We start from the raw sequence: 27,948 nt of genomic DNA, 5'->3' as shown, positions 1-27,948 counted from the left end.
TTCTGCTACTGCTGCTGGCAGCTAATGAATTGGAAATTAAGAGGGGTAATTCTGAAAATGCAAAGGATTCATGGATAACTTCTTAGGTTTTTGCACTTTTATTAATGCAATTCTATCGGTTGCTACTCAAGTAACAGTCGAGTTTCTTACAGAACTCAACAGTATGAGTGGAGAAGATGATAGAATATTGGAGTTTGAATAGGGAAGGAGATACCATTATGTACCATTAAGAAGAGTCGAAGCTATGATCTTTTCACTAAAAGGTGTTTGAAGGTATGTTTAAGGATTAAGCTTTCATTATCACATTCTTAGATTATTGAATAAATGTAACTATTGGAGCCAACACACCAAATTGAAGCCTTTCTGATTGAGTTTTTATCGTATCAGAACAACCAAAACAAAAACCATTATATAACATGAATTGAAACCTTCAAATGAAGGTCATATGACTCACATGCTGTTTTGCTTTGAACAAGGATGCGGTGAGGAGGAATCTTTAATTTCAGAGCTTTAGCCATTCAAAGAGCTTTAAGCTAGGCAACTTCCCTTAAAGTATTTTCAGTTTACCTAAAAAAATGTTGATAAACAACCCTAATTTTTTTTTTATTTATATTTTTTTACTGCTTATATATGAAAAACAAAACCAAACCAGTGGCTTGATATATCACATTAGGTCAACCAATAAAATGGAAACCAGAACCAAACCTAACCCTTATTAACTTGAGACTTGAGAATTAAGGCCGCACGTTGCGGATCTTTTTATTAAATTCCAGCCACCGGATCCCCTTAGCGGCTTAAGCGGTCGCGTGACCCAAGGTCCCAAACTCGTGTGGTTCGCGCTAAAATGCGCTATAACGGTAGACCACTAGTAAAAAGGGAGCTTTTAATCTAGGGAATTTTGTTGATTAATAAGTAAGCGGAAAAAGAAAAGCTTACACGAGAAGCCAGAAAGCAGAAGCGACAGAAAAGTATATACTGAATTACTGTGTATACAGTTGGTAGAGAGAGCGGACAGTGAGAGTGTTGGGGAAGGAGAGATTGGTGCTCAACGGACGGGCAAACAAAACACCCAAAATCGAGGAAATGGCGGCACCACCAAAGCCATGGAAGGCGGAATACGCCAAGTCGTCGAGGTCGTCCTGCAAATCATGCAAGCAGACAATCGATAAGGAGACATTTAGATTGGGGAAAATGGTCCAGGCTTCCCAATTCGATGGCTTTATGCCTGTAATATCCTCTTTCCTGGAACCCCTTTTATCCCCGCTTTACTCGTTTCACTCTTTCCTTTCTTTGTTCTTTCTTTCCCTTTTCAAGGTCTTAAATGCTATTGTTTTCTCTCGTCTGCACTCATACATATTTCTAGTAGGTTCATTACTTTGCAAACTCTTCAAATGTCGTTTTTTTTTCCCTTTCTTCTAGTGTGTAATACTTATCAATGGAAGAAATGCTATTTCTTTGCTTCACAGAAGAAGACGCCGTTGTTGGTTTCCCTTTCTTTTCATTTTATATATAACCATATATGATGTGAGTTTTAGTTACCAGTGATGATAAATTTCTAGGTGTATTCATCCGAATTTTTTTTTCTTCCTTCTTTCTAGGTATGTTTACTTTGTCTTTCTCTGCTGATTTCCTTTATCTGGGTCCAGCATACTCTATTACATTAATCGTTTGAACACTTCAAAATGGTTACCACCATGTACCAAGGGGTTGTGTCTTTTTTACCCATGTAACCTGAGTTCGTTTTCTTGTGTGTTCTCCAGGGTAATGTACTATTTCAATTTTAGTGATCTTTTTGTTTCTTTTAGTTTCTTTCACGCTTTCATCCGTTATGTCAACTTTGCTGATATTTTTTAGTCAACAATCCCTGTTCTTTTTTCATTTTTATTTTCCCTCTAGGAAGATTATAATGATGAGCTATAGCTTGGGTTGTCTCCTTTTCTCCGGATACATCTGTCATTTGTTTTGATTGTGATTAGAGCCAACTTTTCCCTCAAAGTTTTGGTGTGGTCTTCTTGTATCTTTATGCTGCCGGAAGATGTCTATAGGCTACACAAGCACACATCTTCAATTCATTGATTTTACTGTCACCTTGTCCTTCCAATTGTAAAATTGTTACCGGGCATGTTTGCTCCCTGGAACTTGCACTGGAGTTGCTCTCATTTTATTTGGCTTCGTTTAGTCTTAACTTTTTTCTAGACCTTCTGTGATCTTTATGGCTTGGCCTTCTTTTCTCTTTTTTATATATTTTTTTGTGTTGAAATATTTCTCAGAAGCAGGCTAAGTTTTAATTTCTTTTGAAACAGATGTGGCATCACAGTCATTGTATACTGAAGAAGGCAAACCAGATCAAAAGGTTATGTATTCTCACATTGGATGTTACAATCTGCATTCAAGAAATGGAAACAATGTTAGTTTTCTGGTTCACAAGGAATTGACATCTATTTTCTGTATTACTTCAGCCTTGATGATGTTGAAGGCATAGACTTGCTCCGATGGGAAGATCAGGAGAAAATAAAAAAGTATCTGGAGGGTGGTCCAACATCCAGTAAAACTGGAGGCACTGGAGGTGCTGGTGATGAGTATGCTGTTGAAGTTTCTCAGACTTCTCGTGCAACTTGCAAGCATTGCAACCAGAAGATCACAAAAGGAGAGGTGGGTTAGTGTAATATTACAGTGTGTTTTACTATTTTGTTGTTGGGTAAATCACTTCCTTAAAGTAGGGAAAGACTGCTTATTTGGAAAATCTGGTTTGGCAAGTATGCTTGAACTTTGCATAAATTAGAGACGCTGATAAGATGTTCAATTCTTTTGGTTCTGCAACTTGCATTTTTGTGTAACTGGAGAAAAGAGTTGATAGATTAATTTAATAAAAAATTCTTCTACAAGATAGTCTTTTGCTCTTATAGATGTAACTGATGCATGCTGCACTTTAGATAGTCCAGTTTGGTGTCAGTTCAAAATAGAGCAGTGTGTTCCTCTCCCTTGTTTCTGCGTGTTTATCATTTTTTATGAAATATATACAGATTGTTTTAGCCTTCCTATAGCCATAAATTTTATTTTCTTATCTTTTTATCCTCGATGTTGTCAAATAGAAGATAAAGGTTCATTGCTGATGTTTGGGAGGGGGGGGTCTCTCTCTCTCTCTCTCTCTCTCTCTCTCTCTCTCTTCCCTTTTGGGGTGGGAGTGTTAAATACTGACTTAGGTTTCTCAGTATGATTTGGCGAAATTAAAATTGGAGATGAAATCTGGGTTTTTTTTTTTTTGGGGGGGGGGGGAGCACTTTTTGCATTATTTGGGAGCATGGTTGGAGATCTCGTGAGATATCTCGTTTTTTCAGCTTGCCGAGATGAGATGGAGGGCGAGAGCAGCAAGTTGGGATATCTCGCCGAGATCTCGCCATATCTCGCCCTTGATCTCGCTGGAACTCTCAATTTTCACATTTTTTTGTGGATTTTGGCTGAATTTTCACTTGCAACTACTCTTAACACATCTACAACAAGGAAGCAATCATTCTTTACTTGTCTTATGAATTTATGATTTAATGACTTATATAGAACTTCTAATGGTTGTATAATCATTTTATTCTTGAAAATTGAGATTTTGATAATCATATGGATAGAATTTTGATAACATTTAAGTTAGTTGATGCATTTGATATACTTGCTTTTCATTTATATGCCTTAAAGGTTCTATATTACATGTTGTATAACATTGCATTCCCTAATCCTACTACATTTCGGTTTCACACTATGGGTAGACTTAGAAATCATACATAGGTTGTTTCTAACAAATCCAAGGCCACCAACGTGTTCAAAAGACCTTAAATAAGCTAAATACCAAGTTTCAACCCAATAAGATGATCAATTCTTTTGGTTCTGCAACTTGCATTTTTATATGTAACTGGAGAAAAGAGTTGATAGATTAATTTAATGAAAAATTCTTCTACAAGATAGTCTTTTGCTCTTGTAGATGTAACTGATGCATGCTACACTTTACATAGTCCAGTTTGGTGTCAGTTCAAACTTCAAAATGGAGCAGTGTGTTCCTCTCCCTTGTTTCTGTGTGTTTATCATTTTTTATGAAATATATACAGATTGTTTTAGGCTTTCTATAGCCATAAATTTTATTTTCTTATCTTTTTATCCTTGGTGTTGTCAAATAGAAGATAAAGGTTCATTGCTGATGTTTGGGAGGGGGGTTCTCTCTCTCTCTCTCTCTCTCTTCCCTTTTAGGGTGGGTGTGTTAAATATTGACTTAGGTTTCTTAGTATGATTTGGCAAAATTAAAATCGGAGATGAAATCTGGGTTTTTTTTTTTGGGGGGGGGGGGGGAGCACTTTTTGCATTATTTGGGAGCATGGTAGTGGGAGATCTCACGAGATATCTCGTTTTTTCAGCTTGGTGAGACGAGATGGAGGGCAAGAGCAGCGAGTTGGGATATCTCGCTTGAGATCTTGCCATATCTCGCCCTGGATCTCGTTGGAACTCGCTGGAACTCTCAATTTTCACATTTTTTTGTGGATTTTGGCTGAATTTTCACTTGCAACTACTTAGCACATCTACAATAAGGAAGATCAATCATTCTTTTCTTGTCTTATGAATTTATGATTTAATGACTTATATAGAACTTCTAATGGTTGTATAATTATTTTATTCTTGAAAATTGAGATTTTGATACTCATATGGATGGAATTTTGATAACATTTAAGTTAGTTGATGCATTTGATATACTTGCTTTTCATTGATATGCCTTAAAGGTTCTATATTTCATGTAGTATAACATTGCATTCCCTAATCCTACTACATTTCGGTTTCACACTATGGGTAGACTTAGAAATCATACATATGGTTGTTTCTAACAAATCCAAGGCCACCAACGTGTTCAAAAGGCCTTTAATAAGCTAAATACCAAGTTTCAACCCAATTGGGACCCTAATGGGCCATCTAGTTGACGCCAAAAAGTTATATATCTCGACCAAGATCTCTCTTTTTCAAGGTGGCGAGATCTCTCGAGAGAGCGAGATCTTCTACCATGTTTGGGAGGAGATTAAACTGTGTTTTGATGTGGAGAGTGGGTAGCATACTTCAAATAGTTGAAATCTGCTTCATTTAATGTAGTTCCCAAAAATTACAATTCATGAATCCTTACAATTCATGAATAGGATTTAAACTTAGAAAAATATTAGAAACCACAACCCCGTAAGCCATGAAGTCTAAAATATTGTAGTCATTAAAGGTTGTTTACCCTTGGTCCTGGAGTTAAGGTGGAAATGTAGTTGTTGTTTTTTTTTTTTTTTTTTGGGGGGGGGGGGGAGATGTTGGTTGGAGGTGAAGTTGGAGGTTTTGAAGGTACATCTATGCAAATTTCAGGATCTCTGGTAGAAATTTATCAAAAGCCCCAGTCTTGCAGACTTTGATTCTGACTCAAGACTTGTATCATTTACACTGTGTCATTGCAAAGTGATTAGTAGCATTTGAGTGATTACTTTGAACTGAAGAGCAGCAAATTGGCAATGAAGGGCAGTATAGTGCATCTTTATTGTGGCAAACGTGATCATATATTTGTGGTAGATTCCTCTTAGTTGTCAAAATGCTATAAAGTCCTTTTTATTTTTGCAGTTAAAAAAGGAAATTCTTGCACCAGACAGTGTGGATACACTTGACTGATCTTTGTTTTCCCCTCTATATGAAGAACACCATGTTTTTCTAAGAGGAGCCGGATGGGGGTGGAGGGCTAGGGAGAGAGCTATGTAACTTCATATTTCCTTTATCGCAAACAGATGACCAGGTAAACTATCTGTTGATTCGGAATAAAAAAGGAAAATGGGAGCTGAACTGGAGAATTGGCTTTGGTTGTTCTTAGAGTTCATGGTGAACGTTGAAATTAGAATTGAAATGGACAGAGTCCTTTTAGTTTAGAATCAGAGTGATTCATTGCTGAATACAGAGTGAAAAAGTTGGATGTTGCAGTGGTAACAGTTTTAAGTTTTTGTGCAGTGGATGGCTAGGCCAGCTGGCTTCCTTTTGTGTTGGTTGCATCAGCATCATCACCAGGCGGAATACCACTGGCTCTTCTTGCTCCATTTGCAGCAGCTAAAATCTGGCAGTGGTGTCAAAGATGATTAGCAGTGGAGAAGGTTGTGCCTAGCTTTAGCATACAAGTGAAAGAGTCCTGCTCTCTAGAATGGTCGTTTTAACCTACTACCATTGGGAATCTGATAGGACACCACATTGAGGGTGCAGGGGTGGGGTAGTTGTAGGTTATGAAAATATCTATATGTGAGGGACAAAAAGGACAAATACAAGTGGCAGTAATCAATTGGGGAGCAGCCACTCTCTTGGTTGGCCTATGTGGAAATTAGGTTTGTTAGGATTCTTGGGTTTATGTTATGATCTAGGAGGCAAGAGGGGAGGGCTGATAGAATTGTGTTTTGTTAGGCAAGCTTGCTTGCATGAAGAGGAACGTCCTTCGGTGGGGCATTTTGAAGGGTGAATTTAGATCTAAGAGAGTTATGGGAGAGTCCTGTAATATGGAGTTTTGTTAATGAATTAAGTGTATTGACCGTTTGCACTTCTTCTACAGATCTTGTTTATGCAATTCAAGTGCTTTGTGTGTGTGTGTGGGTGTTTGAGTCCATCAGGGAGCTGCCAAGAGCTGGATTTGTGTTCGATTAATTGGATTTGCAAGGTTGTATCAACTGCTATTAGAGCCAGTCTAATTTCAGGGTATGATTAGGAGCATAATGGAATCCATAGTAGAAGAACTTGAGACTATGGTGAAGGAACTTTAAATTCAGGCAAATTTGACCCAGCATTTGGAGGAGCAGTAGAGCAATAACAAATTTAGGGTGAAACTGAGGGCTTACCTGCTGCTTGGAAAGGCTCTCGAGATCAACTCACCGGTGCCGAAAGTGATAGAGGAGAGAGTGCCAAGAACACTACAGCCATCGACAGGTGATAATGTCCAGGTGGAGAATTGCGACAATCCGGTTTGTTTAGAGGAGGCTGTCAATCGCAGGGATTTCTTCCCACAGTGACTCGTCCTACATAATTTGAATTTTCTTTTTTCTGTCTTTAATATATTGAAATTAGAAACTCTGTTTGCTGTTGAATTCAACCTTGCGAATAAGTTATTTTGCTGATATCATTTGCAGTTGTGTTGATGTGTTGACTGGTGAATACAAGCAAGTTGATGATTGTTGGTTATTTTAATGTTCTGATATTTTGTTTAAATTCTGTATTAGTTGCGGATATCTACTAAGCCTGATGGGCAAGGTATGAGGGGGCTGACATGGCAACATGCTAACTGTTTTATGGGAACTTTCCCATCTATCCAAGTAGAGAAGTTGTCTGGGTGGGATAAGCTTTCATCTTCTGACCAAGAAGTTCTTCGGGCACTGATTAAAAGGGATGCCTCTGCTTCCAAAAAGGGTATAGAAAACTATTCTTGTTGCTCTGTTGCTTCTAGTGTTGAAACTAAACCTGCACCATGGTGTACCTTTTCGGGTTGATTATCTAAAATATAAACGTCCTTTTCAGTTTCTAAAGATGTGGCAGACGAGGATAAAAAACTAGTGCAATCTTCTACTTCCAGAGGTAGCACTAAGCGTAAGAAGAATGATAGTGATGTTCAGAAGTCCAAAATCCTTAAAGTTGGTGATGATGTTTCCCTGGGCAGCCATTCAACTGAAGGTAACAATGCTGAGTTGGGGAATAAAAATTCAAAAACTTCTGATCTGGAAAGTAAGTTGGAGGCTCAAAGTAAAGCTTTGTGGGCTATAAAAGATGAACTCAAGAAGCATGTTACAACATCGGAGCTGCGAGCGATGCTTGAAATCAATGGTCAAGATTCAACAGGATCTGAACTTGATCTGCGAGATCATTGGTACATGCCTTCTTTATCTTCTCTCTCTCTCTCTCTTAATTCTTTTTGTTTTTGATGATATTAGACAGCCTTTTGTTTATCTGTGGTATAAATAAACTCAGTATTAATCACCCTATTCGCAAGCCTCGTTGTTGAAGGCTTAGTATGGTGGACAAGCTCTGTTTGTAGGTCCTAGGATCCTTAGCACCCATATTATCATGGAAGCCCATCAACATGTTGTCCTTAAATTTACTAAAATCTTCCTTGACACCGCAGTTAATGAAACTGCAGATTTCATCTGAATTTAAGATGCTGTCTTACCATTCTTTTGCATGGCTAACTGAAATTACAGCCATGGAACTTTGAGTGGCTATCTTTGGTGTGGATTCTAATTCAGGTAATTTTTATGACCATCTACAATTGTGTTTGGAATACACAATGGTTTTTAGAATCTCATGGTTAGGATCCATTATTGTGTCTGGTTGGAATAAATTCTGAATACCCCAATATACTGCTAAATGATCCTAATTATATTTTTTTCGAATGAAGGATCCTTGTAGTTGCAGAACCTTGTTTAGGTCAATCAACTTTCAAACAACCTATGAAGGTTCTTCATTTTGACCTCTCTGGCAGCGTATGACGATAACCTATGACCATAACCTTCGTGACCATGTGCACCTACCAAGGTGCACCAAGTAAACAAATTTTCTCCTGCAGTTGATCAACTACATGATGACCAAGAAAGGTTTTCCTTGACAAAGGGATTCAATAAACTTATTTAGCAATGGAATTGTTTTCTGGTCAGCTGATTTCATACTGGTTTGAGACGTCAATGAAAGATAAGTAAGAGTTGGTTCACCTTGGGACCAAGCTTGGCAATGAAGTCAAGAACATTCTGCTACTTTGAGCTTTTCTAATTCCATTATTCAGGTTATATTTTACAACCTTTGAGATCTACTTTTCTGAGACAATTTATAGAAAAAGTGAGATAAATGATTGCATAAGTGGATTTTGAAGAAAATTTGGTTGGGTTTGCATGTTTGAAGAACATTGCATTAGGGGTTAGATTTACAAGAAAGTATGGTCCATTTCGTTGGAAAATAGTTGTCAAGGCAACGAGGAGTCCCAAGGCTTTATGGGGGGCATTTAGTTCCCTGGCCCTAGGTGTGCAACACATCTAATATACCACCGATTGTTTTATTAAGTATAGGCAAATTCAAGATGGAGTCTCTTCGTGTGCTTTTCATTGATGATATTGCTTGTATAGATGAAACAATGGAAGGGATATAAGTGAAGCTAGGTGATGCAGGTCTGGCTCCAAATTGGCCAACTTTCTTCTGAGATCAACTTAGGGTTGATAGATATGGGTGCTGCCAATGGTTATTAAAGCGTCCGCCTAGGCAGCAAAGTGGTTTTTGAACCGCTTTACTAACGGGTTGATTTCTTGCCGCTCTTTTGCTTAGGCACTACCGTTTTGCTGCCTTTTGTGCCATATTGCCGCCTAGATGCTAAAGTAACCGCTTTTTTTACATTTTGTAATTTGTGCATATTATTATTATTATTTTTTAATCATAATTTATTTTACAATGCCGTATATAAATTTAAATATGTGAGACATTTCGGAATTGAGGCCCAATTTGCAAATGAACTCTGAGGCCCAAAGTGCCAATCGGCAACAGAATGTGAAGCATGACCCATATTCAACATTGATAATCAATGAATCATTAAATAAACAATGACTTGAAAATCGGAATAATGAGATCTATTAATTTATCATGTCCTGGCTGGAATGGATCATTGGTTAAAAAAGGGAAAAATGGATACATCAATTCTGATTATTGATCTATGCACAAGAGTGCAAAACACTTATTTGGCGTCACACTATCATAGAGGTAAGTAAGAATGTAAAATTACTACTTTCATTTTCATTTTTCACATTGATTACTGTTATAGTACATACTACATAATTATCGTTATGAATCTTATGATGCTTGATGAGATGAAGTTATGTTTTTAATCTTTTTTTGGATAATTTTTCATAATTGTGATTCTTGAATGTTTTTTTATTTTTATTTTTATGAATGTGATTGTTGAATGTTTGTTTAGTACTTTAGTTTATTATAAAAAATATTTGTATTAAAAAATAGTTATATTAAAAATATTGACTAAACCGCTTTGGTCGCTTTATTGCTGCCTAAGCGCTGCTTAGCTGTCCAAATGCCGCTTAGCTGCCTAATCGCTAAGATGGAGTCCCAATCGCTTTGGTTGCTTTGCCGCTTTAATAACCTTGGCCGTGTTGGGCATTTGTTCAGCAGGTTTATGTGGTCATGGGCACACAAGTTTAGCGTTTAGGTCAAGTACGAAAACAGGTTCTCATTTCAGCTTAATTGGTCCTATTTTGTAAACCCAATTTAAGTATAAGGGCACAACAATCTTTTTCATGTTTTGTTATAGTTTAAGTTAGGTTTGATTCAGTTTAGGTTATAATTAAGAGTACATTTAAGTTTAGTTATAAGAGTTCTATTTGAATTTGGATTAGTATGTTGAGTACTAGTAGGAAAGTTGGTTTCTATGTCCTAGTTTCACTATGACTTCTTATATAAGGCTATAAATAAAGCCCGCATGTAACAGAAGACAGAATTCAGAGTACAATTAATAAAGAGTATGTTGCTGCTTAAAAGCAAGTGCTATTAGAGCTTCTCATCAATGATAAGAGACCTCCATGTGATTGAGTAAGCAACCTAGGATTTTATTTTAAGGATTCTCCTTCAGCATTGCTTGCAGTCTGCCTTCACTATTCCATCTCCATCTCAGCCCATTACCAGACTAGCGTTATAGGCAAGTAACAAGAGCACTTAATTTCATTCCCTTTCTTTTATCACCCTCTTTTCTATTTTCTTAAACATTCTGAATTTTCGGACTTTTCAGAGACCCAAAATTCAAGGTCAGTTCTATGCCAATCTAACTGTTAGATCTGTCCCAAATTTTAGGAACCTCATCCCCCAACCCTAGTGACCTCCCATCCCAATTTCAACCCCATTGGACCAACCAAACCCTAGATTTACTTATCCTTGTTATTATCACCTTATTTTCCTCCAGAATCAAGAAACCTAATAGTCCCAAACCACCTCCAATATCATTGAAATTTGAAAAGGTTATTCTATGGATCAAATTATAAAGTCCTTTCAAGTTTTATCCCATTATCCTAAGTTATTGCATCTCAAATCTACCCTGTATGAGTGAATTTATCAATCTCCCATGGATGGGTTAAAGTTTACTTTGTCCCTTGAATATTCTCATACCAATACCAAGAGCCCTTCCCCCCTTGCTGCAAGACCAAGAGCCCTTCACCCCTTGTCACAAGACCCTAACCCACTTTACCCTATCCATTTGGTCTTTTTTAAATGTAAACCTTCCCTCCAACAATCCCACTTCCTCTTGGGTATAATTTAAACCTAACCCACTTATCTAACCCATCCAAATTTTGGCTAAGCTACATTTCTCCAGATTTCTTTGCAAAAACCATCCCATGTTAGGTTTGTTAAAACCCTAATTTTACCTAATTTCCCAAAACTATCCCATCTTAGTTGATTAGAAACCTTAATCTCCCGTTTGCTCCAACCCTATTTGGTTTAGACTCAAAAGTTTCTCAATGCAACCCCATTCAATTAACCCTAGGATTGCCAACCAACCATAATAATCCTCAACTGCAATTCTTAAGTCCTTCAATTACTGGTTCACAAGGAGAGGATCTTGGAGTGACCCAATTTTAGGGTTTTCTCTCAAAATGTCTTAAAATGGACAAAACAAAGAGAGAATAAATATAATGTGTAACTTCAGCTAGACCATGACACGTGATGAAGTGGTAACGCTTGAGGAGCAAGAGCTAGCACAAAGTGAATCCTTTAGATACCTAGGGTCTGATATAGAAGATGATGATCTCATTGATTTAAAGAAGGATAGATGAAGTGGAAAGGTGCATCAAGAGTGCTTTGTGACAAACACATGCCAGTCAAGATTGTGGGGAAATCCTACAGAGGTCATAACATATACGGTGGATGCTGGTCAATTATGGAGAATGATATAGATAAGATGAGTGTAGTAGAGATGAGGATGTTGAGGATGATGTGTGGTAAGACGAGGAGAGGTAAGAGTGAGAAATGGTTTTGTTAAACATTATGAATTGTTAAAAAGCCGATAATATAAGTGATGCTATCAAAAGGCTACATGCAACGCCTGGGTGTCCAAGGTAGCCTTTCTTCTCTCAAGCAAGGTGTATTGGGCCGGGAGGGCCCGGCCCGCCCTGGCCGTTTCTCGCCCTTTGGGATAGTTCCCGTTTTTCTTTTTTTTTGGGGGGCGGGGTTTTTTTGGGGGTCTTCGGGGGCCCCGGGTCCGCCCTATTGTTGCCTTGCTGTTGGACCCAAGAAGCTGTCTTGACACCTAAGTGATTGCTTGATAACTATGTTTCAGAATTGATAGAGAGGACAAGGCATATTGTTGCCTTGAGTGGTTGGCCCAGTAAGATGTCTAGAGAAATTAATGCTGCAGATGACACAGCTATGCTTAATTGAAGCGATACTGCTACCTTTCACCCGTTTCCTCTTTTTGAACATGCTATATAAGTAACTTAGCACAAAATTATCCTAGAATCAGATTCTGGGATTCTGGTAGCTTCCTTCTTCCATCGAGAAAATCTGAGAAATGGCTGTAACTTCAGTTCTGGATTTTGTGAATGTTGGTGTCTTATTTGAAACTTGGCTGCCCAAGAAATAACAAATTTATAGCTTGCTAAAACAGCATTCAGAATTGGAATCCGAAGAAAAAAATGGCCTAACTATTTAAGACCTTGATTCCGGGATTAGATTCTCTATGCTGCTAGCTGTATCATGTTTTCAATGTACAATGTCCGGGGGGACTCTGCTTCTTCTGAACATATTAACATATTAACAGTGGCCAAGGGTTCTCTAGTTCTCCTGAACATGGTGATAAGGGACGGGAATCTAGTCCTTCACTGATCGCAATGACCAGCAGGAAGATTAAATCAGCACTTTCCATGATTTAAATGGAAGATGGTTAAGGATGAAATAAAAATAGGGAGCTAAACAAGGGGGGAGATGTTGGTCTAAGGGGATTATCTTGAGCCTACCTTGGTGGAATAGGCTGTGTTTAATCTCATTCTACTTTGAACTAAAAATTCCATAATGTGCTGTCTCATTGTATACCTACTTCAGAAGTACTTGAAGGATGGCCGTGTTTAATCTCATTCTGCTCCATTCCTGAACAACCCCCCCCCCCCTCTTAATGATCTACTGCTGTTATAACTGCTAAGCTTTTTACATCTATTTCTAATAGGATGCTTGACCCTTTTGTTCTGTTGCATTCCTGAACCCTCTATAATGATATATTTCTGCTATAATTTCTAAGCTTCTTGCATCCATTTCTATAGGATGCTTGACCCGAAAATTATGAAAAAGTTATTGATAACATCTACAGTTGAGGAGTTAATGCTCGGTTTTGTTAGCTTTCTTAGCTGTTTTTGAATTGATGTTGATTGATGTACTTCTTGACTCCTTATTTCTATACATATCTCTTTATCTGATGCATAAAATTGGTATTTTCCCCCTAATGTTATGTGGGAGCTGACAGTCACTTATGCCACTATTTGTTGTTTAAGCGCTGATGGTATGATGTTTGGAGCACTGAGTAGCTGCCCTATTTGTTCTGGTTCTCTTCGTTACTCTGGAGGTGAGTACCGTTGCCATGGCTATCTTTCAGCATGGAGCAAGTGTTCTTGTTCAACTACTGAACCCAAGCGGAAGAATAACTGGAAAATACCCGAAGGAACCGACAATCAATATCTTTGCAAGGTATGCAGTCTTTATGCAAAGAATGTTGTCTGTATACTAACTATGAGAAAGTAAAAGAAGCTTGAAGTCATTTTCTTTAATAAAATGAAGTAACAAAACTGAAGCTTGGGGTGATCATCTACTGCAGTGGTTCAAATCACAAAAGGTAAAGAAACCTGTTCGTCTTCTGCCTCCACCTTCCAACAAATCTTCTGGAAGTCAACCTTCCAATGGCGTGTCTGGTTCATCGAAAGGGGAAACATTGGAGGACTTGAAAGTTGCTTTCTCTGGAATACCAAAGGAATCCGTAGTAGGATTTTTTTTTCTTTCTGTTATAGTCATAAATTCCTTCTTTCTTTTTTTCCCCCCTTCTTCTTTCTGTATTCCATTGTTTCATAAGAGACATGAGCGACAAACAATTGTAGCTAATCTTTAGTGCTACTTTAGCTCATTATTCATTTTTCTTTCTATCTCATGGCCGTGGGTCTAACTTCATTCCACATGGGGCTATCTTTAGGAGGAATTGAAGACTGGAATTGTGGGAGCAGGTGGACTGATCCATGCGAAGATCAAGAAAGGTGTCTGGTCTGCTAGTTACTTGTCCTTTTTTCCAAAAGATAAGAATTGATTGCATTTGATATGTTCGGTTACTCTGTCTGATTTTTCATTGCAGACACAAGCTGCTTGGTTGTGAGTGGTGGGCTGGATGATCAGGATCCTGAGATCCGCAAAGCAAGGTAGAACTTCTGTGGTGCCACAGCACTTCAAGCGTTCTTTTTACTTTTTCAGTGTTTTCCTAATTAATAAGAATTTCATCATGAAGTGCTGCAATTGCTTTGCAGGAGGATGAAATTACCGATTGTGAGGGAGGATTATCTAGTTGATTGCATTAAAAGGAAGAAGAAGCTTCCATTTGACCGGTACAAATTTGAAGCTACTGGAGCGGCTTCAAGCATGGTTACTGTGAAAGTCAAAGGACATAGTGCTGTACATGAAGCCTCTGGTCTGCAGGATTGTGGTCACATTCTTGAGGATGGGAAGAGCATCTATAATACAACCTTAAACATGTCTGACCTGTCAACTGGGATTAATAGGTGAATTTGATTTTATCCAAATTTCTGCTTCTTTACTTAGCCTGTATATTGCATGGGTTTGTCTTGCTAATCTTGTTTCTTGGATGAATTGTAAATGCATGTAACTCATTATGTAATATCGTGCTTTAGTGGGTTGATTATCAACATCCCATCATAGATCAAGAACCGTTATACCAGGGCATGCATTGATGGCAAAAGTTGATTTTATGGTTTGTTTTCTGCTTGCTTATCAGTTAGCTTATGCAACTCCATTTAAAGCATTCTCAGCCTTGACCCATCCATCACAGTGGCACATCGCACATGCATTGGACTTCCGCAAGGTAACCAGGCTGGGCTGGCCGTCTAGGTTCCCAGACCCGACTCAGGCCCAATCTAGCAGCTCTGGCCCTTAGGGGCAGGGTCCCTGTTCAACCTGCTCCATTGACATACAATTGCCATCTCTCATGGGTTGTCCTGTTGAAAGTGCGTTAAAAACCAATACCTCCCCCCCCCCCCTTGAATATTTGGTATGTGGTCAAAATTATGGTATATAAGGAGGTTTTTTGGGTCTTGTGTCAAAGGTCAGATCAAGCAAGTACTGAAGTTAAATCGTCATAGTAAATGCTTGATGTTGTTTTGATGAACAGCTTAAAGTTTCCTTGGCTTGACAAATTCTTGATGTTTATGTTATATCTTTAGTGCATGGCTGGAGAGCTGAACTTTTGAAACTTATGTAAAAGGATCAAAGTATAGATATTGGGTATCTTACTCAGTTGGGTGATTTTAAGAAACTCACCATATCATTTCATATCCAATCAAAGATTCATATCGAACAGTGCAAGACACAAAAAAAAAGGGGGTCAATATACACATGGAATGACACTTTTGTAGCAAAAACACTAACAGAAATGAGTAATACGAACCTGGTGACAAAGGCTTCGGCTCAAGCAGTCTAGGGAGCAACTAACATGTATAATGTGTGAGCACTAAAATTGGGAACTACTTATAACGAGCCAAGAGACTTCTAACAGTTTGAGTACAAATCCTAGCAGCAAAACTATCAGGTTTGATGCATCTTTTCTTCTTTCTTTCTTTCTTCTTGGTTGGTTTTTTTTTTTTTTGGGTTTGGGGGGGGGGGGTTAGGATGGGTGGTGGAGATAGCTTTGTCTATGAAGTCTCCTTCAATTTTTGATCTCATAGTAAAACTGACAGCCTATTAATCACATGGACCTGTAATCCCCACATCAACTAACATGTCTTGGTTGGTATCGGTCATATCGGTATGTATCTAGATGTCTCGTTTGTATTGAGCTTTATCGACTGATATATATCGGTGATCTCACAGACTGTTAGTGTACGTATAATAAATAGCAGTATATATAGTTTGTATCATACTGTCTTGGCCGATATGGGTTTATACAATATGATGACACTGGAGATATACTAGTTTCAAGAAAATGTGACTATTCTTGTATCAGTATTGACCAGTACACATACGTATTTGACCATGGTATTGTGTGGTTTGATACTTAAAAACCATGCTTGTGTGCATCTTGGGCCAAGTTGGAGTACTTGATAATTTGGCCTGCTAAAATTGCAGGAAACGGTTGATTGTGTGTGTGTTTTTAATGAAACTGAAGAAGTTGTTAAAATTCTTGTTCACAGATCGCCTACTTGTTAAAATTATTTGATGTTTGGATCTTCATAAGTCTCCTGGAGAAATTATTGGTTGGTTTGTTGCTTTATATTTCAATTTCTGGGGTGGTCTGCTTTAGTAAGCTGAACCAATCTTATCAAAATACCATCTTATTTAGCCATTGTACAAAAAATTCATGTCGATTAGCCACATATTGCTGAAGAAGGTAAATGGAATCAGATTAGTAACATCTTTAGTGAAGCATGTTTAAAGTGGCAGACAAAATTAAGATTGTAGAAAGTTGCTAGACTGATGAAAATCTTGGTATCCATTCAAACAAGGTGAGGCAGGAAACAATCAACTAGAGTTTATTAGGATTGGATATTTAAAACTAATCATGGGTGTAAGGAGTCTTCCCCAACACCATGGATAGAGTAGGTGTAGCGATTTCCTTGGACCGTGTTTGTGGTTATTTCATTTTACTCAAGTCTGGTTGAGCTTCGTGATGTTGAACAGAGGAATGATGCCCTGCAGTCATGCGTGGTTGGCGATTCTTTTAATATGCTGCTTATTTTAGTAGGAAATGAAAGGTATGCATTTCTGTACTCTAGACCATTAACTGTTACTGACTCATGTGGTATGATACTGGGTGATCTCATCATTGCTTGTTGTACTACCCAAGAATCCAAAGCAAATTGTGCCTTTATTCTCGAAAAAAGTTCTGAACGTATGGTTTGCATCAAGAACTGAAATTGCTAGGATAAGTGCCTCCCACGTGTTGTGTTCATTCTTTGTGTTTGTGTTGTGGACACTGGAAATAGACTACTCAAATTGTTAGCTACATAGCTATATTTGGTGGCATTGAGATTCATGTGCTCAGGGAATTTTGGCTTGATATCCACAGTAGGTGTGTTTTTATGATCATCTTTACTGTATCTTCTTAGCTATTCCATATGCATCACTAAAAATATCATACATTCTTCTGCCTGTTTTCCTTATGAAACTAAAATGACCATTCTCATGTTTTGTGATTTTTTGATATTAAAAGATGAGGAATGGGAGGTCTAAAGCCTCAAACATTTTGAGATTCTTGATTTACCCTGTCATCTTTACTGTATCTTCTTAGCTATTCCATATGCTTCACTAAAAATATCATACATTCTTCTGCCTGTTTTCCTTATGAAACTTCAATGACCATTCTCATGTTTTGTGATTTTTGATATTAGAAGATGAGGAATGGGAGGTCTAAAGCCTCAAACATTTTGAGATTCTTGATTTACCCTGTTAATCTTAGTAAAGACACTGGGATCCTGTCCAGTAAAATCTACCACAGAGCAATCATTATGTTTTCCTTCAAGTCCCTAATTAAGGCCTTTTAACATTCTTTGGTCGAATCCTGTGGTTGTTAGAGATAATGAGGTGACAACATGATGAAGACATTAGGGAGAATCCCTTTATTATGGTTTCATTTTGCTTTAGGTCTTCTCTTAATGAGTGTCAAGACTAAGCTAGGTTTTTTGTTAAGCTTTAGGATAATTAGATAAGAGTTAGGAGTCATACTTCTTATGTAATTCTATGTTGGTTTATTATATGTTGTTGTTGGTATGATAGGAAATACATTCTGTCGTCCATCCCTATTCTCCAATTAATCTCTCTTCTTCTCCCTAAATCTCCCTTTCTTTGCTGTAATGGTGCTAGTTATAGATTCTGGGGATAGTTTACATGTTGCTAGAGCCTTAATCCATTGCTGGTTTGATAGTCATTTAAGGCTTGTAGTTTGAAGAAAGAAGTCATAGTTCTTTGTTGAACTAGGATTTTATGCCTTTGATTTCATATGGGTTTCATATGCTGAATATTATCTTTTGAATGGGTCCTCCTCTTCATGAAGTCATCCCAATATTATGGTGCCATCAATTGTATTCTGTAGTCATTATTGTAGTACAAGGATTGTAGACTTGAAATGGTTTCATTAGTTCTCAACATGAAAGTTGAAAATTATATATTCTGGTTCCAATTCCAGGGGTTTTGCTTCTGATTTTGTTTTATAGAAGAGAAGATTTATATGAGGCCTTGCTGGTTTGATTAACATTGAGCCTTCATCTTGACTGTTATTTGACTTATTTGGCTGCCATGATTTCTTCGATTGTCTACTCCATGGTTGCTGATTTGTTGCTGGGATTTCCTTTGATGAGTTGAGTCGAGAACAAGAGGAAAAACTTCCATTTCTGGGTTATCACTTTTCTGTTGGGTTATAATGATCGAAGAATTTATGTTATCCTGCTGGTTGTTGGATTACGATGTTGCAAGAAAAGACTACCCCACTTTGCATTTTCTGTTTCTAGTTCACTCTCATCTTGTTTTTTCGCTGTTTTCCTTTTTGATGAATTGAGGATGCAACCTTCTTTTAGTTTTATGGACAGTTTGGTCAATTGCAAGTCTTTTGGTCGAACACCTTTTGTAGTTGGTTTCCTATTAGGAATAGGTTTCGTTTTTAGTTGGCGTCTATTATTTGACTTCTCAGGTTTCCTTTTTTGGTTGGTGTTGATTATTTGAGTTTTCTTTGCTCGATCTGTAGGGAAGAAAAGAAGTTCTTGTCACTTGATTTTCTCCTTTTTGGTCAGCAAAATTATTTCCTTGATATTTTCCTCTTTGGTCTCATGTTACCTTATTTGTTTTCTTCTCCTCTTCAATGGTAACTTAGTAATTAATGTTTGGGTATTCCATCTTTAATTATCACCCATACTTCTCAGTTCTCACGTTGTTTACATGTTGCTTTTAAAAGTTTTCCCTTCCACGTTTACCCTTTGGCTTTTGGTTTGTGTTTCTTTTTTGATTTCTCCTAATCACATTCATGCCATTCCCATATTGGTTGTATGCCATCTTTTCCTTTATTTATCAATAACCCCTTGAAAAATTCCGGTTTATCATAATATTGTCATTATTTCCTTGGTGCAGTTTGCTGATTTGTTAGTCCTAGATTGACATTATATGGTATGTTGGCTTGGACTTAATCTAGGATTGAGTTGAGATTGGTGGATTAATTACTAAGTTGCCATGATCTTTTCTTGGTGGACCATGGACCACATTGGGTTGGTATTTTAGTTGTTAGTGAAGGGTTGATTGAAGATATATGGAGCTTTTCTTTTGAGATTTTGTTCTTTTTTGGTCACATGCAATACTACATGTGACAAGGGGGGCAGGGATTGAAAATGTCTTCGGCAAGCAAGGCAATTTTCTAATTTTTTATAATGGATTTATACACTCAAGAGTAAGTTTCTTGTTGTTAAAGGGCCTTCATTGGGATAGGCTTTTGTGTAGCCATTGGAGCTGCACTTCTATGAAAATTTTGTCTTGCCATGGGAGTTGCACTTCTATGAGGATTTTAGTGCAAGCATTGGAGTGGCAATTTTATGGACTCTTATGGAGCCATTAGGTGCTACACTTGGTGGACTCTTTTGTAACCATCAGGTGCTACATTTGATGAACTTTTATGTTGCTATTGGGTGCGACATTTTGTGACCTTCACTAGGAAGGGTGTTCGGTGTCATCATTATGTGTTGCATTTTATTATCTTCCCATGGATTTATGGGAATTGATTGGAGTGTTGCTATGAGCTTCTTGGTGTCTTCAAGCTTAGTCTTATTTGTCCAAGCTGGAGCATTCTTTGTGTATACTCCAGTTTGATGGGGGAGTCCGCCTATTGTGGTTTCCTTATTTCTTTTGGTATTCACTTATTAGTGTCCTCAACTAAGTGACTTTCTTGTTAAGCTTTAGGATTAATGAGGTAAGAATTATGAGTCATATTCCTTATGTAATTCTATTTTGGTTTATTATAAGTATGTGTGGTGGGTGGTATGATAGAAAATAATTCTATCGTCCAGTCCTATACTCCAATTGTTCTCTTGTTCTCTAAATCTCTCTTTCTTTGTCTCGAAGTCTATTTCTTGAGAGATTAGTAAAGGTGCAGGTGCATCTGAACCACCACTCTGATTTTTTTAATTTTTTTTGGTGGGGTGGGGGGGGGGAGAGAGAGATCCAACTCCATCATGGCTCAATTTCACACTTTTAGTGCTGGTGGTCCCTTCTTGGATTCAATGTCCAAGGAGCCAATCTTGTTGTTCTTTTGAAATAAATTGCTGCTGACCATGGGTTAGCGTACTTAGTTTCATTTTGTAAGCCTGAAGCTTCCTTTCAACAGTGGCTCAATTGCTTGTTTCTAATGTAGCAGAGTTCATTCTCTCTACGTTCAATCATTCAACCACTCCATATTTGTTGTTTTTGATTTGAGGCTTGAGGTGTTTACCACACCTCAGAAGTGATACATAGTGGTGCTTGGAAAAATATTTCCCTGTAACATGGACAACAACTGTGAACTGAGGAGCAATTTTAGTTCTGTGGATGCATAAAACATGATTTTGATGCTGCACGATTATTATGTATCAGCTAAGATGTTTTTTTTTTGGCTTGTTTTTTAAATGTTTCTTTCGCTTAATGACATAGAATGTGTCTATGGTTAATATCAGCAGAATCCACAGCTAACTCTAGCGAATACTGTTATTCAGTTAGCTGCTATTCGACCAAATGATTATTTATATCGCATTGTTTCTATTTAACCAAAAAATTGACATTTGATGAAACTGTTAGGATTTGGCTGTAGCCTACGATTTTGTCCATACAATTCCTTTTCCTTTTTGGCGCAATGTAGGAGTATATGTTCAGGAAATATTTCTACACGTTATTTTATTTTTCCCAGTTTGTGTGGTGTGTGAAACTGACCATTGTAGTTGTTTGACTTCATTATCACAAGAAGGAAATTTTTATTTTTATTTTTTGGGGTAGAGATCACGAGAAGGAATTCATGGCATATGAATGGCTGATTGTTTATTGTTATGTCTGACCACTTTATTTTTACTTAATGTAGTTATTATATCCTTCAAATCATTGAAGAGGACAAGGGATCAGAATGTTATGTTTTTCGTAAGTGGGGCCGTGTTGGTAATGACAAAATTGGTAGAAGCAAACTAGAAGAGATGGAAAAGTCAGAGGCAATCAAGGAATTCAAACGTTTATTCTTGGAGAAGACTGGAAATACTTGGGAAGTCTGGGAACTGAAGGAAAATTTCCAAAAGCAACCTGGAAAATTCTTTCCACTGGACATTGTATGAATGGATTTCGTGTTATTAAATGTTTAAATGTTTTTGTCTTGTTAGTGTTTTTAAAAATTTTCATCTTTTGTGGTGTCTTAATGAATCCTCATGCTCTGTAGGATTATGGTGTAAACAAACAGTCGTTGAAAAAGAAAAGTTTTACTGAGGGAAATAGTCAACTTGCTCCTCCTTTGGTAGAACTTATGAAAATGCTCTTTAATGTGGAAACTTACAGGTTATGTACTTTTCCTGAGGCCTTGTTTGATTTGCTGCAGATAACATGCTAAAAGATTGGTTATAATTGTTGCAGGGCTGCCATGATGGAATTTGAAATCAATATGTCAGAAATGCCTCTTGGAAAGCTAAGCAAAAGTAACATCCAGAAAGGTAAGGATAGTTCTATCACCAATGGTGCAGATGGTGCAAAGGAATATAAATTGTCAATACACTATTATTTACACTTCACTTTTCAGGTTTTGAGGCACTAACAGAGATAGAGAATCTATTAAAAAGTAGTAACCATGATCCTTATAAAGATAGTGTACTTGTTGATGCAAGCAATCGTTTTTTCACGTTGATCCCTTCAATTCATCCACATGTCATCAGGGATGAAGATGACTTCAAGTCAAAGGTATAGGATTTTTTTCTTCCATGTTTGAGATGTGTGCACTGCTTTCTTAATAATACTTGTGTTGTGATCCATCAATGTATTCAATAAAAATTACATGATTGTTGTTACTCATTTAAGCATTTATAAATTATGAGCAGATTGTCAAAAGAAAAAACAAATCATTGGTATCATACTTTTATATTTAATAACTATTCACATTGGTTCAAAAACCTCGAGCTAGAACATTGCCTATGAAGTGGTTTTATGATAATTTTCTACACGATATTTAATCAATGACAACATTTAATGCTGATCTGGAGGTTGCTATTTGGTGTTGTCTTTTGATATTTTGAATGCTGGTGTTTGATTTTCCCGTGCTTCATCTAGACTTGTAAGTTGTCACAGTTTATACTTAAGTCACACGGGAGAGGAAAAGGAATGAGACTGGATAGGGTATGTTAAACCAGCTATCCTTTGATGGAAGTGGATGCTGATTGTTGAGTCTAAGATTCTGATGGAGGTCTTGATGATCAGGGGTCTGTGAGATGGATTGCTAATCCATTCCTGGTTGGTGAGTCTCTCCTTTATTCCAGAAATATGGTGGTTGATCATAGCAGAATGAGTACCACGTTAAGTCAGCCGGATGAGGCATCTGATCTATTTTCTTAACCTGCTATGGAGGGGAGACTTTCGCTGAGGTAGTGAATGGGCCTTTGCTCCCTTGGTGGATATGCTCCTGATGCCAGTTGAATTTTTGACTTGAATCAAGATTTCTCAGGCTGCGTATGAAGATCAATTGTGGAAGCATTGTTTTGCTCCCATTGGGAGAGTCAATTTTAGAATGTTACTCTTAATGGATGGCGTGGTTGTCAAGGTGCTAGGCGATCCAAGGTGTTCAAGATCCTTTCTAAAGCACTTAGGCAGTGCCGTGATGATCTTAGTTGCTTTCTAGTATCACTTTTCAAAAATATTGGTTTTATGTTTTATATTAAAAAAGTCAATATTAAGCCACATCAAGTTATGGAAAATAAACATTACTGGAATTGGGCTTAGGCTTAGGCTTAGGCTTAGCTTGTTAGACAATACCATGTGGGCTCAGCCACTGAATGAAAATTACTTGGCCCAATAATGAATCTACATCAAGATATTTGGGATGTTATTATTATTTTTCATTGGGGTAATTATCTAAGCAGATTTTAATTTGGGGTAGGATACATAGGAATAGGAATAGGAATAGTTTTAGTAGTTTGTAAATTGATAGTGTGTGATAATCTCTCACATGCAGCACAGTAGGATTCCCAATAGCAGAAAAATAGAATACAAAAAATAGCAGAAAATATCTGGATTATGGGACCTGCTACCTTACGAAATCTCTGTTCTTCCTTGATGCCCACATGATCCCCTCCCAGCTCCAAATCAGCCTTCCCAACTTCCCCTAATCAAATTGCATAACTGCCCCTTTCTTTGCTCTCCACTTGCCTCCTTTTATTCTCTTTATCCTCTATTCTTTTTATTATTTTTCTTATTCAGTTGCTGGCTTAACTAGCCAGCAGGTCTTCCACGATCATAGACTTGTGCGACTAGTGGCCCATCAGAGTGTCCTAACTCCTAAATAGGATTGTTTTTTTATTGAAATGTCTTCCTTTTTAGAATTTTTATGCTGGTAATCTATGTATTGAGCGTGGAATGGAAAGGAATGAACTGAAGCTTAAGCTTGCATGTGTGGTATTCTTCCCCACCCTCCCCTTCCTCGTGCAGTTTCTTCTCCCTTCCCCTGTGATAGGTACCTCCTATCTGATTACTAGAATAATCAGGGAAGAACACAGCTAGTTTGTGTACAAGGAACATAAGCAATAACCCTAGTTTTAAAGGCACCAGATATCCCTTACAGTTTATGCTGCCCTCAGCCAGAGGCTGCCCAAAAGTCACCACTAAATAACTGATATCCTCTCTTCACATTTTCCTCCCCTTTTATCCCCTCACCAATGAGAGTTGGTTATGCCCCCCCTCTTTCTTTTTCCTCCACGTGTCCTGCTCCCAGGGACCTGTGACCCTGCAACTCTGATCTCCCCTCTTCTCCCCCTTCATCTTTCCTTCCTCTATGTATTTTGTTTCCATTCCAAACACATTAAGGAAAAATCAATTAAACTAATGCATGGCCAACGACTACTAAACTTGTGAGCAGTAATTCATCCCTAGAAGCCCCTATAAGTTGGAGCTCATCTGCTAAAGAGTTGCTTGTCAATTATCACTGCAAGATTTGTTTGAATAGCCTTCAGAAATTATTTGTTTAAATATGTTTTGAGCCATGAATTTGCATGTCCATTGTGATTTTGTTTCTGTTAGATATTAATAAATAAAATAGTACACTCAAGGCAGTTTTTTTCCTTCTATCTATTAGGTGAAAATGTTAGAAGCACTTCAAGATATTGAAATAGCTTCCAGGCTGGTTGGCTTTGATGTTGATAATGATGAGTCACTCGATGTGAAATATATGAAGCTTAGCTGCAATATTACTCCACTGTCTCACGATAGTGAAGATTATCAGTTGGTTGAAAAATATCTCCTTACTACTCATGCATCGACACACAAGGTGATTGGTTCTTTCAGCATTACAGTGGCTGTTATCAGTGTATTGGGTATGTCCCGGTTGCTCCATGTTGATCAAATATTGCTTTCAACATGCAGGATTGGACCCTGGAACTGGAAGATGTTTTTACACTTGAAAGAGAAGGAGAGTTTGATAAGTATGCGCCCTACAGAGAGAAACTTCAAAATAGAATGCTCTTGTGGCATGGTAAGATATGATCATACTCTGTTATGGAGAACAATTGTGTTTGGCGTGCTATTGATGGAAAATTGAGTTTCTGTTCTTTTGGCCTGATTTAGTTCCTGTATGTGTCATGTGATGTTGGGATAAGGCTTGGCCAGTTTGCTGTGAGCAAAATTAAGGCAAAATAGAATGGTAACTAGTAGTTTGTGGTCTGCAGGTTCCCGGCTAACAAATTTTGTGGGTATCCTTAGCCAAGGACTGCGAATAGCACCCCCGGAGGCTCCAGCAACTGGCTATATGGTCTCTCTCTCTCTCTCTCTCTCTCTCTCTCTCTCTCGTATGTGGGTGGGTGTGGATGCACATGGGTATGGGGTTATTTGCACACAATCTCTAACAGTTTACATATTTAACTATACAGTTTGGCAAAGGGATTTACTTTGCTGATCTGGTGAGCAAGAGCGCTCAGTACTGCTATACCGATCCACAAAATCCAGTAGGTTTAATGCTTCTTAGTGAAGTGGCTTTGGGAGAGGTCTACAAACTCAAGAAAGCATCGGTGAGGCCACTATTAATGATTTCCTTTTCTGATGGAATGTGTTAACTTGCTTGTGCTGTTGCTTCTGGTAGCTTGTCTCATAACACTTGGTACATGATCTAAAATTATGATTTATAAGATGACTTCTACTAGTACACAATAAACACAGGCGCATTCTCAGTATTCTAGTATATTGAGTTTTTTGTTACTTTTTTTGAATCTAGTATATGGATAAACCTCCACAAGGAAAGCATTCAACAATGGGACTTGGCAAGACAAAACCTAATGAATCAGATTATGTCAAATGGCGTGATGAGGTGGTTGTACCGTGTGGAAAACCTGTTCCATCAAACGTCAAGTCTACTGAGCTGATGTACAATGAATATATCGTCTATGATACATCTCAGGTTGGTATTTTACATTGTTTTTGTATTCGTAATTTATATTGAATCATGAATTCAATGGCGAACTCAAGATTTATGGAGACCGCTATCCCTAGCATGCTAAGCTCATGCCTGGAACCATAAGATTGTAATTTCGGGGTCCAGAATGTGAAGGGTCTCCAATCAAAGTGTAATTTATGCTTTATTTTTTATTTTGTTTTACAAAGCATACTGTTTGCTGTGGTTTTACTGAATCAGAGGTTGGTATCTGCCAGGTAAAGCTGCAGTACTTGTTGAAGGTTAGGTTTCACCACAAGAGAGGAGGAAACTAGGTGATGTTTGCCTCCAAAGTTTCGGCCTTGTATAGGTAGTGGTAACTTTCATTTTGCTTTCCAGGCTTTGTATAGGTAATAGCACTTTTTCATTTTGCCGTCCATATTTTTTTCTTGAAAATGGTAAAGTGTGTATTGATATGATCTCATTTTGGGAGGCCTCTGGAGCTGGAGATCTATCAAGACTACGTATTTGATGAGTGATATTTGTGAAGCCCACTTTGTGTAATTATGTATTCTTGGCTCTTCAGTGAATGGAAATGTAATTAGATTACTTTGTTTAAGATATTTCTTTCTGCTATGATGCAAGGAATGGGTGGCTGAGTATGAGAACCAAAATGTTAGGTTTTCTATTATGTTTTGATTATAACCAAACAGGGTTAGAAGCCAGAGAAGCTATGTGAACCATTGAGAAACTGCTTTGAGGGGACTCTCTAGCCCACATCAGACCAGTGAGGAAACGTGGTCTAGCATTCCCATCTACAAGCTACACCCAGATCTTTCTTTGAATGTGGAGGTCAGTACCCAGGTTTTGCCTACTAAAATCCATCAACTTAGGCATGGTGGCCATTAGGTTCCAATCAATTGTGTTTCTGTTTGGTTCTTTTTCTTCTTTTTTGGTCTGAACTGTTTCTGTTTGGTTCTTCTATGGAAATCCCCTAATGTGACCAGATAATTAGTTGTGCCTACATCTTGCTATTAAAACCAAAGTTTGTATCTCACTTTTTTGTTTCTTAGAGTGAAAAAGTTGATTAAAGAAAATGTATTTTTAGTCCATATATTCGGGAATTTTGTTTGCTGTCGTGCGGGTATCTTTTATGTGGCTCTTCAAGGTGCCGTGTAGCAAGAGATAGATCTTGTGATTGTGATCTCTCCCGCCTTTGTAATCACCAGTGGACACCTTTGGGGAGAACCAGCTTTGCAGCAAGCAAGAATTCTGTATTCAACTTTGGTGAACGTCAAGTTTGGCAAGAGTCTTTGCTTACTGAATGATTGTTCACGGGATCCATTTCTAGAAATACTCTGTTACATTTGACTCTGCTGCAGTCCTTGCCAAATATTAGTTTTCAAATGTAAAATCCATTTTCTCAATACCCATTAGTATGTTTCGAGTATTGCTAGTTGTTTGGACTAGCAAATAATAACACACCCATTTCCGTTACTAGTTTGCTCTACCTGGTTAATTCAGTTTGGTTTCATACCAAATCAAGACAAGCATGCTAGCCTAGGTGACAAGCCTCATGGCTGAAGATGAAACCGATCAATTACTAATTAATCCAGTTGGTGCTTTCTTCTATTTATACAACTGTGTTTGTTCTAATCGGGTGGAAGAACCGATGAGACCCAAATTACTGTTCCCGTTCACTACAGAGCCAAAACAATGATTAGTTCGATTTTTCGGTTTGCTTTCATTTATTGCCCACCAAATGGATATACTTCTTACCAAAAAAGAAGCTTGAGACGAGAGAAGAGAGACGCTGGAGGGTTCTGATCCTCTCATCTCTCGTTAATGTTTGTGACTTCCATACTCTTGTAATGCTGGGATGCCCAGAGTTTCAGTAATGGATCTTCCTCTGAATGTGAGTGAGAGTGGCTGTTCTACAACTCTGGTGGAAAGAATCTACAGTGAAAACAAATTAGGAACCGAAACAATTATTAATGAATATCATTTTGGAAAATCAAGTGGTTTTGGTTTTGGTTTTGGTTTTGGTGGAAGTCCATTATATCTTGAATTGAACCAGAACTAAT

General features: G+C 37.8%; 1 protein-coding gene across 2 annotated transcripts; it reads left to right on the top strand.

The window, feature by feature from the left end:
- The first annotated feature begins 187 nt into the window (after positions 1-187).
- On the top strand, positions 188-27,657 carry PARP1 (poly(ADP-ribose) polymerase 2). 2 transcript variants are annotated; one of them, XM_089135884.1, is made up of 20 exons: positions 188-273; positions 2,304-2,353; positions 2,460-2,652; positions 7,245-7,431; positions 7,540-7,885; positions 13,539-13,731; positions 13,859-14,020; positions 14,228-14,288; positions 14,384-14,447; positions 14,553-14,804; positions 21,341-21,578; positions 21,686-21,801; positions 21,877-21,953; positions 22,040-22,197; positions 24,578-24,769; positions 24,865-24,973; positions 25,167-25,249; positions 25,368-25,505; positions 25,709-25,891; positions 26,143-27,657. In XM_089135884.1, exons 2-20 carry the CDS (start codon positions 2,304-2,306, stop codon positions 26,197-26,199), a joined length of 2,859 nt encoding a protein of 952 aa, XP_088992010.1. In that variant the 5' UTR covers positions 188-273; the 3' UTR covers positions 26,200-27,657. The 2 variants fall into 2 exon arrangements, with proteins under 2 accessions (XP_088992010.1, XP_088992005.1); XM_089135879.1 differs by lacking the exon at positions 188-273 and adding an exon at positions 903-1,227 and having other exon boundaries at positions 26,143-27,655.
- The last annotated feature ends 291 nt before the right edge of the window (positions 27,658-27,948 follow it).

This window comes from Hakea prostrata, chromosome 1 (assembly GCF_041222555.1).
Source record: "Hakea prostrata isolate BN-2017 chromosome 1, UWA_Hpros_2, whole genome shotgun sequence".
NCBI lineage: Eukaryota > Viridiplantae > Streptophyta > Magnoliopsida > Proteales > Proteaceae > Hakea > Hakea prostrata.
Note: the sequence above shows the minus strand (reverse complement) of the source record. Positions and strands in the feature narration are given on the sequence as shown.